Source organism: Herpailurus yagouaroundi, unplaced genomic scaffold (genome assembly GCF_014898765.1).
Source record: "Herpailurus yagouaroundi ecotype Mexico unplaced genomic scaffold, PumYag 211, whole genome shotgun sequence".
Lineage (NCBI taxonomy): Eukaryota > Metazoa > Chordata > Mammalia > Carnivora > Felidae > Herpailurus > Herpailurus yagouaroundi.
In genome coordinates, this window is record NW_024412442.1 from 3,696,161 (window position 1) to 3,712,444 (window position 16,284).

The 16,284-nt window shown below is 36.6% G+C and overlaps 1 protein-coding gene across 21 annotated transcripts in view; it reads left to right on the forward strand.

Annotated features, from left to right (window-relative positions):
* PCDH15 (protocadherin related 15) overlaps nt 1-16,284 on the forward strand; it is a 1,259,847-nt gene that overhangs the window by 1,177,026 nt on the left and 66,537 nt on the right. For all 21 annotated transcript variants that reach the window (XR_005784343.1, XR_005784344.1, XR_005784345.1 and 18 more), the window contains one exon: nt 15,483-15,698. Coding sequence is in view for 18 of the 21 variants with exons in the window: in XM_040454209.1 (XP_040310143.1) it covers nt 15,483-15,698 (216 nt within the window). In the remaining 3 variants the exon portion in view is untranslated. The remainder of the gene's footprint in view (nt 1-15,482; nt 15,699-16,284) is intronic.

Genomic DNA, 16,284 nt, shown 5'->3' on the forward strand with positions numbered 1-16,284 from the left:
CTCTCTCTCTCTCTCTCTCTCTCTCTCTCTCTCTCTCTCTCTCTGAAACCAGGATCTGGAGATAACCTTCAGTCCAACACATACTTCCCTCCATCCAGTTCACTGGCAAATCTCGCATGGGCCTCGGAGTCAAACATTCCAGGATCCACTCACCAGCTGTGTGATTGGGGGTCATTTGCGGAGTTTTACTGTCACACACACAGCTCAGGAACAGCATCTACAGAATGGCTTTGTTCTTTATACCTACCAGAGTTAAGAAAAGTAAATGATCCCCTGTTTATAAGGTCCTTAGCCAATGCAGAACACTTTGTACACACTTACCTCTTACTTAGGCTTTGCCAGATCTTGTTTGAGTATAATCTTTTATTCATTACAGTTCTTCAGTGCTGACACTCAATCCGCATTGAGTAAATTCCAGTCATTGTCAATGCCAGTTCTTAATTGGCTGAAGAACTATTTCGATTACCTGAGGTTGGCCAAAGGCAAGTAGGCTAAAGACAGATGGGCCAATGCTATTTCTCCGCCAAAACAAAGCAAACAGAAACTAACAATTTTATCAAAGATGAGTGTTACCTAGTAACTCTATTTCTTCTTCTTTTTTTTTAATCTGTATGTAGTTGACCCACAATGTGACATTCATTTCGGGAGTACAACACAGTGATTCAACTTCTGTGTAAATTGTGCGACACTCAACACAAGTGTGGCTACCATTTGTCACCACACAGCACTATTACAGCATCACTGACTGTATTCCCTGGGCTGTGCCTTTTATTTCCATGAGTGATTCATTCCATAACTAGGAGCCTGTACTCCCTTGCCCTTCATCCTTCTTGCTCATCCCCTCGGTCCTCTCCCCGCTGGCAACCATCAGTGTGCTGTCTGTATTTCTAGGTCTAATTTTGTCTTCCGTTTGTTGGTTTATTCATTTGTTTTGTTTTTTAGATTCCACATATGAGTGAAGTCCTGTGGTATTTGTCTTTTTCAGTTTGACTTACTTCACTTAGCGTAACACCTTCTGGGTCCATCCATGCAAATGCCAAATCTCATCCCTTTATTATGGCTGTGTAATAGTCCGGTGTATACAAACCACATCTTTCTAATCCATTTGTCTGTCAACATCCACATGGTCAACAGACACATGAAAAAATACTCCACATCACTCCTCATCAGGGAAATGCAAATCAAAACCACAATGAGGTACCACCTCATGCCAGTCGGAGTGGCTAAAATCAAACACATGACAAACAGCAGGTGTCGGCAAGGATGTGAAGAAAAAGGAAGCCTCTCACACCATCAGTGGGAGTGCAATCTGGTGCATCCACGGTAGAAAACATTATGGAGGTTCCTCAGATATTAAAAATAGAACTGCCTTGTGATCCACAAATTCCACTACTGAGTATTTACACAAAGAAAACATAAGCACTAATTCAAAAATATATAGGCACCCTTTTGTTTATTGCAGCATTATTTACAATAACTAAGGTATGGGGCAACCTAGTAACTATCTTTTGAGCCTTGACAATATTGGTACAATTTATAGATTTTATATACCCCTTAAAATATGCTTATTTTTAAAAATAATACTAATAAAAAAATAATTACTTATTTATTAAAAATTTTTAAAATGCCACTCTTCCTATTATGTGTTGTTTGAAATAGAAATAGGCTGTTTTTGTTTAAGATTAAAAAAATCCATATAACTGGCTAATGACTGAAAATAATAGGTTATAAAAGCCATACAGATCATCTGATCCTGGTTACAGAAAGCATATCTATATATAGGAAATATAAAAGGACATATATAAACATATTAATAATGGCTATAAATGGATACAATGTAGAGTTTTTAGTATTCCTTTGCTAATATACATTTTCTGATATTTCTGTAATAAACAAGAGATAATCAAGTATTTATATATTAGACACATTATAAAAGACAGTTGGACATTTAATTGGCTACAATTTTTCATCTTTACAAATAACACAGATCAAGAATAATAATATGAAGTGGCACCTGGGTGGCTCAGTTGGTTGAGCGTCCAACTTGGACTCAGGTCACGGTCTCACAGTTCATGGGTTCGAGCCCGCATCGGGCTCTTTGCTGACAGCTCAGAGCCTGGAGCCTGCTTCAGATTCTGTGTTTCCCTCTCTCTCTGCCTCTCCCCTGCTCATTCTCTGTCTGTCCCTCTCTCTCAAAAATAAATAAACATTTAAAAAAAGTTTTAAGGGGCCCCTGGGTGGCTCAGTCGCTTAAGCGTCCAGCTTCGGCTCAGGTCATGATCTCACAGTCCATGAGTTCGAGCCCCGTGTTGGGCTCTGTGCTGACAGCTCAGGACCTGGAGCCTGCTTTGGATTCTGTGTTTCCCTCTCTCTCTGCCCCTCCCCTGCTCATGCTCTGTCTCTCAATAATAAATAAATGTTAAAAAATTAAATAAATAAATAAATAAATAAATAAAGTTTTAAAAAGATTGATTTAGGAGTCAAAAAAGAAAGAAACTAATTTAGGAATTTTTAAAAAGGAAAACAGGGTGAAAAAAGCATTTAAATAATTTTGCAAAAGTAGATTCATCACTTATTACAATCTCATCCATGCTTCTCAAAAACTAAAAATATTTTTTTTTTAATTTTTTTTTTCTTTTCAACGTTTTTATTTATTTTGGGACAGAGAGAGACAGAGCATGAACGGGGGAGGGGCAGAGAGAGAGGGAGACACAGAATCGGAAACAGGCTCCAGGCTCTGAGCCGTCAGCCCAGAGCCCGACGCGGGGCTCGAACTCACGGACCGCGAGATCGTGACCTGGCTGAAGTCGGATGCTTAACCGACTGCGCCACCCAGGCGCCCCTAAAAACTAAAAATATTTTTAAAAATTAGCAACTGAGAATAATAATATTTTAGCCTAGTATCTCAAGGTGGAATTGTAATGTTGGCCACTCTGCTTTGTAGTATGTTGTTTTGGGGCCAATTCTTTTTAGAATTTCATCCAACAAAAAATAATAGTAACAGGAATTTTACTTTTGTGTTACAGCTGTTTCTTCTTATCAAACTTGTTACATGTTAGACGAAATATACATTGTTATAAAACTGAAAAAAATATATGTCTGTGCATACATGTTTACATATATGTGTGTCATATATCCATGTATGTGTATGTATGTATATATACACACATACATAGAGACAGAGAGATGGTTTCTGAAATACCACCAATTTAAATGAAGGACATTGCAGAAAGCAAGTTTTTTTGTTGTTGTTGAATGTGTTGTTTACATTAAAATGTTGCGGTGTATATATATTCAAGGAGGCAGATTTTATTTTCCCATGTGTAAATAGCACCATTCCAATCTGTCAGTATGGGCCTCTGTATAATTAGTGTCACGTTAATGGTCCTAAAGGCTTTTCTGCTGCTAATCATTAATTTCCTCATAGTACTTTATATTCACTATATTTTTGAAAGTTCTCCATTTATTTTCCAAAGTAAAAGGTTTATAAATTGAATTCCACTTTCCTTTGACATACTCTTTAAAAAGCAATGATAAAGGTTTTGCTTTTTGTAGTAAAGCTTTTTGTGTGTGCTTATTGTTTCTGTCTTAAATGGGCAAACGTTGTCAGAGAGAACACACAGAAGATGCCACATTCGTATTTAATTTGCACATGCCTTGCTATCAGGATCCTCCAATTCCCTCTTAAACTTAATAATTGAAGAATAAATAGGCTTCTTATACATTATTCATATCCTAAACCTTTTTGCAATGATGAAAATGCCATTCTTTATCTCGTAAATTAATTGTGCTTTAAAACTGTAAAAATATAAATGAGGATGTTTAAGTGACAGGGTACTCAAATCTTTTCATGAAGCAAGGTGGTCCAAATTTTTGAACACATGAAGGACAAACTGTCTTAAATAATTTAATGATGGGAACAAAAATAAGCTTAAAAAAAAAGTTTGTGTTCAAGAGGATTTTAAACAAATGTTATATATCCTCTTTAAATTTTAATTTTCATTTTTGAAGGAGATTTTAGTGGCCAATCTGAAAACCAAGTCACAAAAAATATAAAAGAATAAGAAAATCAAGTGTAATAGATACACATAAATAGTATAACATGCCAAGGTAAATGCTGTAGTAAAAAATACATAAAATATAGTAGTTAGGAACATGCAGGTGGAAACAGCAGTGCCCCTAAGGGAATTGGGACGGACTTGAGAAAATTATCATTTAAGGTGAGACTTGGCTTTATTGTTCAATATTATATATATTCAGTATGTGTAGGTGTGTGTGTGGGCGTGCTCACACATATACCATAATATAATCCAGGAGGGAGCACCATTTGGCCTAGCAGACAAAAGACACTTCTTAAACATTTTTTAACGTCTATTTATTTTTGAGAGAGAAAGAGAGAGAGCATGAGTGGGGAAGGGGCAGAAAGAGAGAGAGACACAGAATCTGAACTAGGCTCCGAGCTGTCAGCACAGAGCCTGATGTGGGCCTCAAACTCACCAACCTTGAGATCATGATCTGAGCCAAAGTCGGATGCTCAACCAACTGAGCCACCCAGGCACCCCAATAAGAGACATTTTAAATTAGAAGAAACTGAGTAAGTAAAGAGTTGGAATCATAGAAGAACACAGATTGTTCAGGAAAAAAAAATGTAGTATGGTTTGGGGGAAATTCAAGTAGCGGTACCTGTAGGGCAGGAAGTTGGAATGGTGCACTGGGATCAGACTAAGAATATTTCGTGTGCGGGTCATAATGCCCCTCTTGTGGCATGTGGGGGCTCTCGACCGTCTTTCTGCCATGGCTGGAGTGAAAACTCAGTCGTGAGGGCTTGCTGGGGCAGCATCTGCTTGGTAGTCTGTGAACTGAGGGGTATTGCAGATCTCCAACGTGGAAGGCTTGCTGACAGACAGGAAGTCGGGAGGCCTGGGGCCAGATGATGGATGCTGAGATCTGTGGCCCAGTTCATGTCTGGGTGGGGTGCCCTTAACAGGTGGGCAGACGACGGCGGGAGGGACCAGCACAGCAGCTAGAAGAGGGACAGGAGCCGGGGAGATGAGAAGGTGGAACTATATTGGCCTTGGATTGATCTAATGTAATGTAACTGACAAAGAACACAGGTGAGAAATAAGGAGGATCATTTAATTTGCTTTGAATGCTGAAGGATTGGAATTCATAACTGCAGAATCATAGCAACAGTACAAACTTCTTAGACATTCCTATAATAAGTGAGCTTTCACCAAAAACCTTTAACAATCTGTTATTCAGAATCAACATCAAAAACTCGTTTTCCTCTCTCAGAGAGTTCAAATTGTACATGTTTTCTGTTATTACTGTGTGTTGAATGGAACACAATTTCTTTCTTTTCCACCTGGATGAAAAGGTAGAACAAATATTTCAGAGTCCATTTCAAAGCTTCATTGGAGAATATATGATCAGTCATGAGAATAGCAATAATGAAGAAAAGAACAAAGCAAGTATTTTTTGAGGTAGTATTTCTTTTCTGAAGATTTTACAAAGAAAAGAAAATTAAACTTAAAAAAAAGTTTCAATGATCACATAAATGCAAGTCTTTCCGATGTTTAAATCTCATGCCTCCTGTAATAAAACATGTTTCAGTGTATAACTTTAAAAATGATAAAAGGAAGATTTTGTTGTTCTCCAGTCTCTTTCTTTAATTTTCCAAATAGGAATTATCATGTGATATTGGGCACCACTTTTTAAGAGTAAGCTTTGATAAATTCTAGCTATAATAAAATAACAGTAAAACTCCTGAAAAGGTTTTTGTCATTCAAATTGTGTTGCCTGTGTCTACCTTATATTATTAAATTGTTGTTTCTACAGTAAGTTTTATTTTACTAGAATATCTCTGAATTATATTAGACTTTTACTTAATTATACAAATAGTAGATACATTGGAATTAGGAAGTATTGGACTGTACTCACCTTTTTGACATCCAAAAACAAAACAAAACAAAACAAAAAACCAGACATTAAGCTTTCTTATTTGAAATGTCTATGCCCTCTCTTTTTCTGCCTTTTTTTTTTTTTTTTTTTGCCTAAGTCTTGAATAGCCTTATAAATAGACCTCTCTACCTGACATTTTACTTTTCTCATTCATATTTTATCATATGTTGGACATATGTATTGTCTTAAGAGCTTTAAAATGAAGGTTTCTTTGTAGTTCCTGAAAATACAAGAGCCAAGTTAAAGTAGTTTAAGAAGCCAAGGATCTGTTCTTTTTGCCCCTTACAAACACAGCTTGACATGCTGACATTAGTAGGTGGAAATGTGGGATTTGAGAGTTTTTGCCCTGACATTCTAAAATACTTTCACTCTATTACAGGGAGAGTGAGCCTTCAGTGCTGTTAAATGTTAAAATGGGGTCTAATTGAAAAACCGAAATTTAAAATTAGCATTATTGGACTTTAATGGGCTTTGGAAGTTCTTAGGACATCACTAATTATTCCACTAATATTTCCACATCCATAGTATTCATTTAGGCAACAGAGGGGAACAGTTATTTAGGCTGCTAGAAAATTAATGGGCTCACCTACACCCCTATATGATAGAGGCAATTATTTGGTGATTTTCTCTTAATGTTGGGCACCTGTGTGCATTAAAATTTCCAGATGAGGTCTTAGAAATTCATAAGTGTTTCCTGTGTCTTAGCTTTCATTTAGAAATATAATTACAACAGGTATAATTATAATATTCATTTCTGATTTTCATTCTTTTAAAACAACTTTAGACATAACTTTCCTGATTTTACTCACTCACAGAAACTCCCAAAAGTCTATGAATCAAATCTTCCAAGGTTACCTCTTCCAGATAATAAAGACTGTGCCCGGAGCCCAGTGTACATTTTTTATTATAAAGAAGCTGATAGAAAAAGTCAAGTGGCATCGATTGTGTAGCAAATTTGATTCAGTTACAATTTTCACGATGAGCCAGCTTTAATTTTTAGGTGTTAATTTAACCAAGTTTGTTAGATGTGTCCTTACTACTATCTAAAAATTATGTAATCAACTTATAATTTTTACTTATATTTTCCCCTTTCTTACAATATCTTTAGGAATTTTCCGCATTTTTTAAGGAAACAATGCAGGTTATATTCACAAAGTTTAATTTATTTAAAAAATAGTACTTAGCTCTTTTGTTTTATTCACGCTTAAGTTCTCCAATGACAGACATCTCAGGCAAATAGTGAAACTCGTTCTTCTCAGCCACACATGAACACATCGGGACTAACTTTTAATATTGTTAACATTTTTATTTATGTATCGTTAAATATTTTTTAAGTTTATTTATTTAGAATGTGACAGAGAGCATGAGTGGGGGAGGAGCAGAGAGAGAGAGAATCTCTAGCAGACTCCGCACTGTCAGCGCAGAGCCCGATGCGGGGCTTGAACTCACAAACCATGAGATCATGACCTGAACTGAAACCAAGAGTTGACCGCTTAACAAACTGAGCCACGCAGGCGCCCCCTTGTTAACATTTTTAAATATCAGTTCCTTCTCCAACCCCCCAGCAAAAGCCAGAAAGGTAAATTTCTATATGAAAATAAATTTTCTAAATTAAAATGAATTTTGACTTATGTTTCCACTTTCCTTCTTTTAGCGTTGATGTATTCTACATTAGAGTATATTCTATCCCCTGTGATTAACCTGGTTTGTTAAGTAGAAGATTGAATTATTTTTATTCTAACTGCAGAAATGATAGATTCTTACCCTCTATTGCTTTATTTTGTATTTCCCTTGTCCTGTTTTGTTTTGTTTTCTATATTTTTATCTCATTTCTCTTCCTTCCCTGTGTATCCTTTGTGCATTTGCGATGTTATATGCTCTATTTTATTTAATAAATGGGGCGCCTGGGTGGCTCAGTCAGTTAAGCGTCAGACTTTGGCTCAGGTCATGATCTTGCAGTCGGTGAGTTTGAGCCCCGCGTCGAGCTCTGTGCTGACAGCTCAGACCCTGGAGCCTGTTTCCGATTCTGTGTCTCCCTCTCTCTCTGCCCCTCCCCCATTCATGCTCTGTCTCTGTCTCAAAAATAAATAAACGTTAAAAAAATTATTTAATAAGTGTTACCTTAGAAATTTTAACATACATGTACCTAAAAATACCAATGTACCCTCCACCCTGAATATTATTTAGAATATTCAGACATTTAAAGTAAGTCCTTACCGTTGAAATTTATATGTTATTGTTTTGGGATATCTTAGTCTGTGTTTTTGTCCACACAGAAGAATAGAATTATGCATTGTAGACACCATGCTCAAGTAGAGTGATTTAAACATTTAATACTTTATTTGCTTTTTCATATCTTCCTATATCTTAGATGTTCCACTGGAATCATTTCATTTAAGGGACACCATGTAGAACTTTCCATCGGTACCTTTCCACGCCACCCTGTGATTGTCTCAAAAAGTGTTTATTTCCTTCTTGTTTTTGAAAGACATTTTTGCTAGGGCTAGAATTCCAAGTGTGCAGCTATTTTCTCTGGGCACTTTGAAGATATTTCCCTCCTTCCACTCAACCACCATTCTTCTACTCCTGAGACCCTTCTATGACTCCACCTTCTGTTGCGGGTAGGCTGCCACGCCTTCTGCAGTTTCTACAAGATGTGGAGGGCACTTTGTGTTTGTCCTGTTGGTACTTTATTGGGCTTCTTGAATCTGTTGACAGCTGTTTTTTTGTTTGTTGTTGTTGTTGTTGTTGTTTTTATCAATTCTGGAAAATTCTGTTCTCTCTTCTTAAACCTCTGATTAGACATTTGCTAAACTTTATCACTAAATGCTATGGCTCAAATTTGCTTTTAGGTTTATGTGTCTGTTTGTCCTGTAAGGCATTCTGGGTCATTTCTTCTATCCTACCATTCAGTTCACTAATTCTCTCATCAACTATGCCTACACTGCTAATCGCTTCATCTCTGAGTTTATCGTTTCAATTACTGTTTCTTCATTTCTACAAGATACTTTTTATTTATGTGCAGCTATTCTTATTTCTCCTCCTATTTTTAAGATGTCTGTTTACTGAAACATACTGAACACGTCTGCTTTGTATTCTGTGCCTGCTAATTCCCTCCGTGGGTATGATTTTGCTTTATTTATTTATTATTATTTTTTTTAAGTTTATTTATTTTTTGAGAGAAACAGAGAACAATCAGGAGAGGGGCAGAGAGAGAGGGAGACACGGAATCTGAAGCAGGCTCCAGGCTCTGAACTGTCAGCACAGAGCCCAGTGCGGGGCTTGAACCCACGAACCTCGAGATCATGACCTGAGCCAGAGTCAGAGGCTTAACCAACTGCGCCACCAAGCAGCCCTGATTTTGCTTTTTCTTCAACTAACTCTTCTTTATGGAATTTTGTGCCTTCTTCATTTTTAGGATTATTTTACTCTCACTTTTTTTTATCTTTCTTGGAACTTACTTGTTAGGATTATTTAAGGCATAGGTTGGAGGTGGTTGTTTTGAAAATGCGCTTTCTTCTGGGAGGAGGCTAGGCCACTATCAGTGACAGGTCACTTTTCTCAAATTCTCAGTTGTGGTTTTTCTGTTTATTCAGGTAGAGTCTAGGACCACTGGGTTTACAAGTTCAGAATATTATGATTACTCCTTGAATTGAGCAAATTGGTAGTGTATGAATGAAGGCTACAGACCCAATGAGGTCTTGTGTTGGTTGGATTGATTCTCAAGGAAGGTTTTTCCCCACTGCAATCAACATCAAAGCTTAAGCCTGGAGATTTTCTTAGCAGTTTGGGATGGTGGTGGCAGTGGTGGCTGGAAAGGAGAGATGAATTTCTCAATCGTCCTTAAGGTGAGAATTTAGCATCCTGGGAAGGGTAGTCTTAGACTCACTTCTGTGAGTAAGCATTGGGTATTGTTTCCTATTCTCTGAGCCAATCACAGCCACAAGAATTTTAAGCTCACCTAGATCAGCAAAAAGCCCTCTATGTGGAACCACACTCAGCACTAAGAGTTTTGTATTTCTGCCTTCACTTAGTTTGTGGCCTGCATATGTATTATTTTCTTTCTGTGTCCCTAACATGTCTAGGAAGAGTTCTTGTCATCTTTTATCTAGCACTTACTGTTGTGTTCACTGGGGTCTCAGTCCTGGTACTTAGTGTGACAGACTGAGCATAGTGGTTTCCATATAGGTTTTAGAGTGAGCCCTCCCCAGGTTTGCTATCGATTGTCATTGTGATTATGAGAAAGTAAGTACTCTCTGTGTGCCTTCCTTCCTTTATCTATAAAATAATAACAATAAAATTTACTCAACAGGAGGGGTGCCTGGGTGGCTCAGTTAAGCGTCCAGCTTTTGATTTTGGCTCAGGTCATGATCTCATGGTTTGTGGGTTCATGCCCTACATCAGGCTCTGCACTGACAGTGTGGAGCTTGCTTGGGATTCTCTCTCTCCCTCTCTGTCTGCCCCTGCCCTGCTTATGCTCACATGCAGTGTGCTCTCTCTCTGAAAATAAGTAAACTTTAAAAAAAAAAAAAAGAGCAAAGTACAGGTATCTTGAAAAAATTGATTAATGGATTATTTTAAGGAAGTTACAATCTCATGATAACATGTCTGGAGTAATAAGCTTAAAGTAATTTTGTGCATATTCATTGGTAAATATCATGATATGAAAAATGTTAAAATTTTTAATATTATAAAATATTAAGTTATAATAGTTATACTACACTTGGCTATCTTTATATATGTATATATATGTGTATATAAATATATATACACATATACATATTTATCTTGAAATAATGTTTGTTGATCAGTGTTTTTTTTTCATTTTATGAATAAGGAAAACTGAAACTCTGAGTGATATTTTTTCAAAATCACACCCGACATTTGAGTCCTTATCTCTCTAAAACACAACCTACACATGCACACACACACACACACACACACACACACAAACACACAAAACATAAAAGTAAATTTAAAATTATCAAACATAGAAAGCAAATAGTTATTGTAGTACACTCTGCTGAAACTCTCACTTTTCACATCTGAAACCAGATTTAAAATTGTGTTCTTATTTTTTTTATCAGTATTTTTGGTGTAATTTAGTACATAAATATATCATGTCTTCTCATTGATATCATGAAGGAATATTTGGTTGTTAATTATGTGTAATTCCCATGTACCTACACAACATTGATCAGTCACATCTTATAGACAGGTTTCAGTCTTAAATCATGTGTTTGTTGAAAATTAAATACGCTTGGGGCGCCTGGGTGGCGCAGTCGGTTAAACGGCCGACTTCAGCCAGGTCACGATCTCACGATACGTGAGTTCGAGCCCCGTGTCGGGCTCTGGGCTGATGGCTCAGAGCCTGGAGCCTGTTTCCGATTCTGTGTCTCCCTCTCTCTCTGCCCCTTGCCCATTCATGCTCTGTCTCTCTCTGTCCCAAAAATAAATAAACGTTGAAAAAAAAAATTTTTTTTAAATAAAAAAAAAAGAAAATTAAATACGCTCAAAATTGAACTTGAAAATACTTTAAATTACTTCTAAGTGTGGTACTAATTGGAATTTTTATCCTTCACTGTCTAACTGGCTAGTATTCAACTAGATGTACTTGGGAGAAAGGAGGGAGATTTGAAAGAATATTGATGACTCTGGGAAGCTATCATCAATGCCGGTTTTCTGAAATGAGGTCTTTGAGATTCCAAAAAGGATTAATACCATGCAAAGAAATAGAAATGCAAAGTGAAGTCATTACTTACAACATTAATATGACAGTAGTAATTTTATACTTTTGGGAAAATATCCAGTAAACGTGATTTTTAAAAACCCTGTATCTTATTTTTTGATAATTTGCTCCAAATGTACTGTGAAAAAATCATAAAAGAAATTAGATATTTCTAACTTGTAATTGCTAATTTCATACCCAGACTTTTGCATTAAATGATTATTTGCTTCAGGAATGGTATTGACACCAGATGGGCCAAGGCTCTGAGAGGGAGGTTCTCAGGACACTTGCCATTTGGGTTCTTGGCTTTGTCTGTGAAAGAATTCAAGAGCAAGACATTTAGAAATAAGAAAGGAGCTACTTCACAAAGTATTGGTCTCCCTCCCAGATGGGGAAGAGGACCCCCTTTGTCTCTACTGAAAGATTTTTGAACCATATAAGGAGGGGGTAGCTAACCATATAGGGAGGGGGTAGCTCTTTAAATTTGGGTTTATTACTTACATTGGGCCATTTGTTTTTCCATTGTCTTAGGGTTGTGGAGTTAACCACAGGGAGCGGTCTTAAGAATGCCCAGCCTTTGTGGCTTTTATTGCCAGAGGGCATGGGGCTGATAGTCTTCCATGAGTTGGATCTTGTGACTCTTTTTGTTCAGGGTCAGCCTAAAACCAATATGGCTTTACTTTAGTCAACTTGTCTCCCAAGCCTCCCTTCCCTCCTGCCTCAGTGTGTTTGAAAAAGCACCTTAACCTGTTAACCTGTCTACTTTGTGGTTACCTAAATTGTAGTTTCTAGTAACTTAGAAATACTAGAAAGTGAAATTACTTGTTTTTGAAATTGGAAGTTACTCAGTAAGAACTGTACAAAGAAACTGAATGTACCAAGCAATCACAATGATTTTACTGTAACTACCTTTTCTTTCCTAAATATAATTGTGTTGAGCTACAGGGTTCATTTAAAAATACAAAGGTTTGTTTGACTGAGAAAGACAAGTAGCATAAAATTTCACTCATTTGTGGAATCTAAAACAAACACACAAACAAAACCAAGTAAACAAACAAACATAAAGCAGAATCAGACCTATAAATACAAAGAACACACTGATGGTTGCTGGTGGAGGGGTGTAGGGGATGGACAAAAGGGGAGAAGGGGGGGAGGGGAAGGTACAGGCTTCCGGTTACGGAATGGATAAGTTACAGGGATGAAAGGCACAGCATAAGGAATGTCATCAATGATACTGCAATAGAGTTATATGGTGACAGATGGTAGCTACACTTGGGGTAAGCACAGCATGACACACAGAGATGTTGAATCACGCGAAACTAATGTGACACTGTGTGTCAAGTTCAAATTACAAAAATTTTTAAATTAAAAAGAAAAAAGCACAGGACTAGATGTTAGCTGTAAATACTTGGGAGCATGGGAAATGTGGCGAATTGGACTTAGATTCTAGAGTCGGAATGATCAGAATTCGAATCCTGAAGCACAGAAAGAGCTAAGTGGATTAGGTATATAACTATTGGAGTCTCGTGTTCTTCATAGGTAAAATAGGGAATAATAATACCTATCTCATAGTGTTAGAGGGAAGATGAAATAAAATGATTTAAAATGCCTATAACAATTTAAAAATATAAGGGTTTAGAATCTTACAACACAAAATTGAGTAAAAGAATTCAGATAGAAGAGGGAGCATATAGTGTGATCCCATCAACATAACATTTTAGAATAGGCGCAACTACTGAATGGTGTTAGAAATAAGGCCACTGGTTTCCCTAGGGAGTAGGTGTTGTTCGAGGATATAGAGAACATTCTGGGATGCGGTAATGTTTTCTTTCTTGAAGCAGGTGCTAGTCACGTGGATGTGCATCGTTTGCAATTTTTTTGACCTGTATTCTTACGATTTGTGCATTTTGTACATGTTTTTAATACTTCACTGTCATTTGCATTAACAGTAAAAAATTTATTTCAGTGGAAACATCCATGCTAATTATAAGTTAAAGGATAATACTCAACCAAATCTTTGACCTATTTGTCATTGGTCCCAAGTTTGCTCATCGTATGCAAAAGAAATGTCTTTGATTACTTGATTCAAACTCTGATTTTAATTTTAGTTGGGAATGGTTTTTTTTATTTTTTATGTTCTACTTTATTAAATGAATAAAACGCCTGAGTTCAAAGCTTAAAAAGAAACACTTTGATAACTATTTTTTCTTTGTTCTTCTTCCCCTTTTAGTGATAATGTGATCTAATGTTGAAATCTAATTACTGTCCCTCTAATGCCAAAACTCAGCTCCACCACCATGTGAAACATAGACCATCTACAGAGATGAGTTGGTGCTGGAGCTCAGCTCATCTGACTTCTTAGAAAGTCATTTTGACAAAATTCAAGAAATCTCTTATCCTGAAGGAAAATATCTCTTTGTTTGCTTACTTTAAGTTACCTTGTTTAATAGAAAGGTAGAGCTATCCTTAAATGTTTCCAATGGTTGAGCACATATATAGAGAATTTGAAGATGGAGATCCAAGCCCATGGTAACCTTTAACATGCATTCACTATTATTGTCATTATTTATATCCCAACTTCACCACCTACTATGTAGCCTTTGGCCATATCACTTTAATTAGAATTAAAATTTCAGTTTCTTAGTCACATAAGCCTCATTTCAAGCGTTCATTGGTCATATGTGGCTAGTGGCTGCTGTGTTAGAACACATTTAGTGCATTTCCATCACCACAGAAAGTTTCACTAGACAGCATTAATTTATATAATTGGCATAATACATTTCTCAGAGTTTGTATTTAAAAGGATGATGCTTTGTAGAATCCTTAGCATTGTAATGACATCGAAAATGCTTGATACATGACATTTAATAATACTTTTAGTAAAAATAACTAGATAATGAAAATAATGAATAATAACAATATAAAAGTTATATATCTAGTATCATGAAGCAGGTGTACGTAACCTTGTATAAATTCACTAAGACTCTCCTATCCATTATTCCTCCTCCAAATATTTCACTACGAAATAATTCTCAAATTTGTGTTCTGAAACATCTCTGAAGTAGAAGCTATAGATCCAGACTAATATATTACCCTCAAAGCTTCATTACAAAAGACCTCTAAACAACTATTTACCTTTTTAAATTCTAAATATTAAGAAACCTTAACATGTAGATCATTAGTACCTACAACTAGGAACAAATCTGATTAATCAGGATATTGAGTGATTAAAAAGGAACAATTAGTATTCTAACCTTCTCTAATTATGACATTGGCATTAACTAATTAGGATCTTAATATATCTCTAGACTTATTGACGAAAAAGTTTTGAACTTTTATTCTTCTTGTCATCTGAGAGATTTTAGTGCATTATTTTATTTTTTCCCCTTTCGGAAATGGGTTAGATGAAAAGCACTGTCACAAGCTATGTCTATTACACAAGACAATGGCTAGGTAAACAATCAATCCCATCCTTAAACCAATTTGGATCCCAGCCCAGAGTGGAATGTATCAGACATGCCAATCAAAACACTTGATTCACTGACTGGACCGGGTTAGTGTCTGTGTCCTTGGAATTCACCCTGGGTAGTCATTATCATTCATCCCTGTGGACACAAAGGCTGATAATCTACGGGATGATATCCAGAACAATAGACACTTAGGAGGGTTGTGTTGTGTTATTATCACAAAAGAACATCAGTCTTACAAACAGAAATAAGCCCTTTAATATAGGCTATGTTTTTCCTGCTTATTTATACCCTGTGTTTTGTTTTGCTTTGTTTTCCCCTCCTAGGCTACTGACAAAGATACTGGCAATTATAGCGCCATGGCATACCGACTCATCATTCCACCAATTAAAGAGGGAAAAGAAGGATTTGTGGTAGAAACATATACCGGGCTCATCAAAACCGCTATGCTTTTCCACAACATGAGAAGGTCCTACTTCAAATTCCAAGTCATCGCGACTGACAACTATGGGCAGGGGCTAAGTGGCAAGGCAGATGTGCTGGTAAGTAGGTGAAAGTTGAGATTAGGGGACTGGAGTGCAGTTACCCCATGGTCAGTGCTTTCAACTAATAGAATTTTTTTTATTTAAGTTTTATTATTTTGAGAGAGAAAGAGAGAGAACGAGCAGGGAAGGAGAAGAGAGAGAGGGAGCGAGATAATCCCAAGCAGGCTGTGCACTGTCAGCACAGAGCCCCACATTGGGCTTGAACCATGAGATCGTGACCTGAGCCTAAGAATCGGATGCTTAACTGAATGAGTCACCCAGGTGCCCCAACTCATAGACCTTTTAAGTTTAATCCAAATAGGTTTCCTAAAATCTAAATTAATTTTCATCCAGGTTGTCAATAGCTCTAGCTTAGGATATAAAAGGTATAGCTTTAAGGCTGTGCATTTTTTTCGCACTTGGGAACCACATCATGATATGTTTTTATATATGATTGTGACAGCAATTCCAAAGTATTGGATTACTATTTGGTCTTCAGATCTCATTTTACTATAGAGTTGGCTGGAGCTCCTTAAAATTTTTTAATTACTTCACAGAGTTGTGCTGGAGAAATTAAAATGTATGAAATTTGTATTAATGCTTA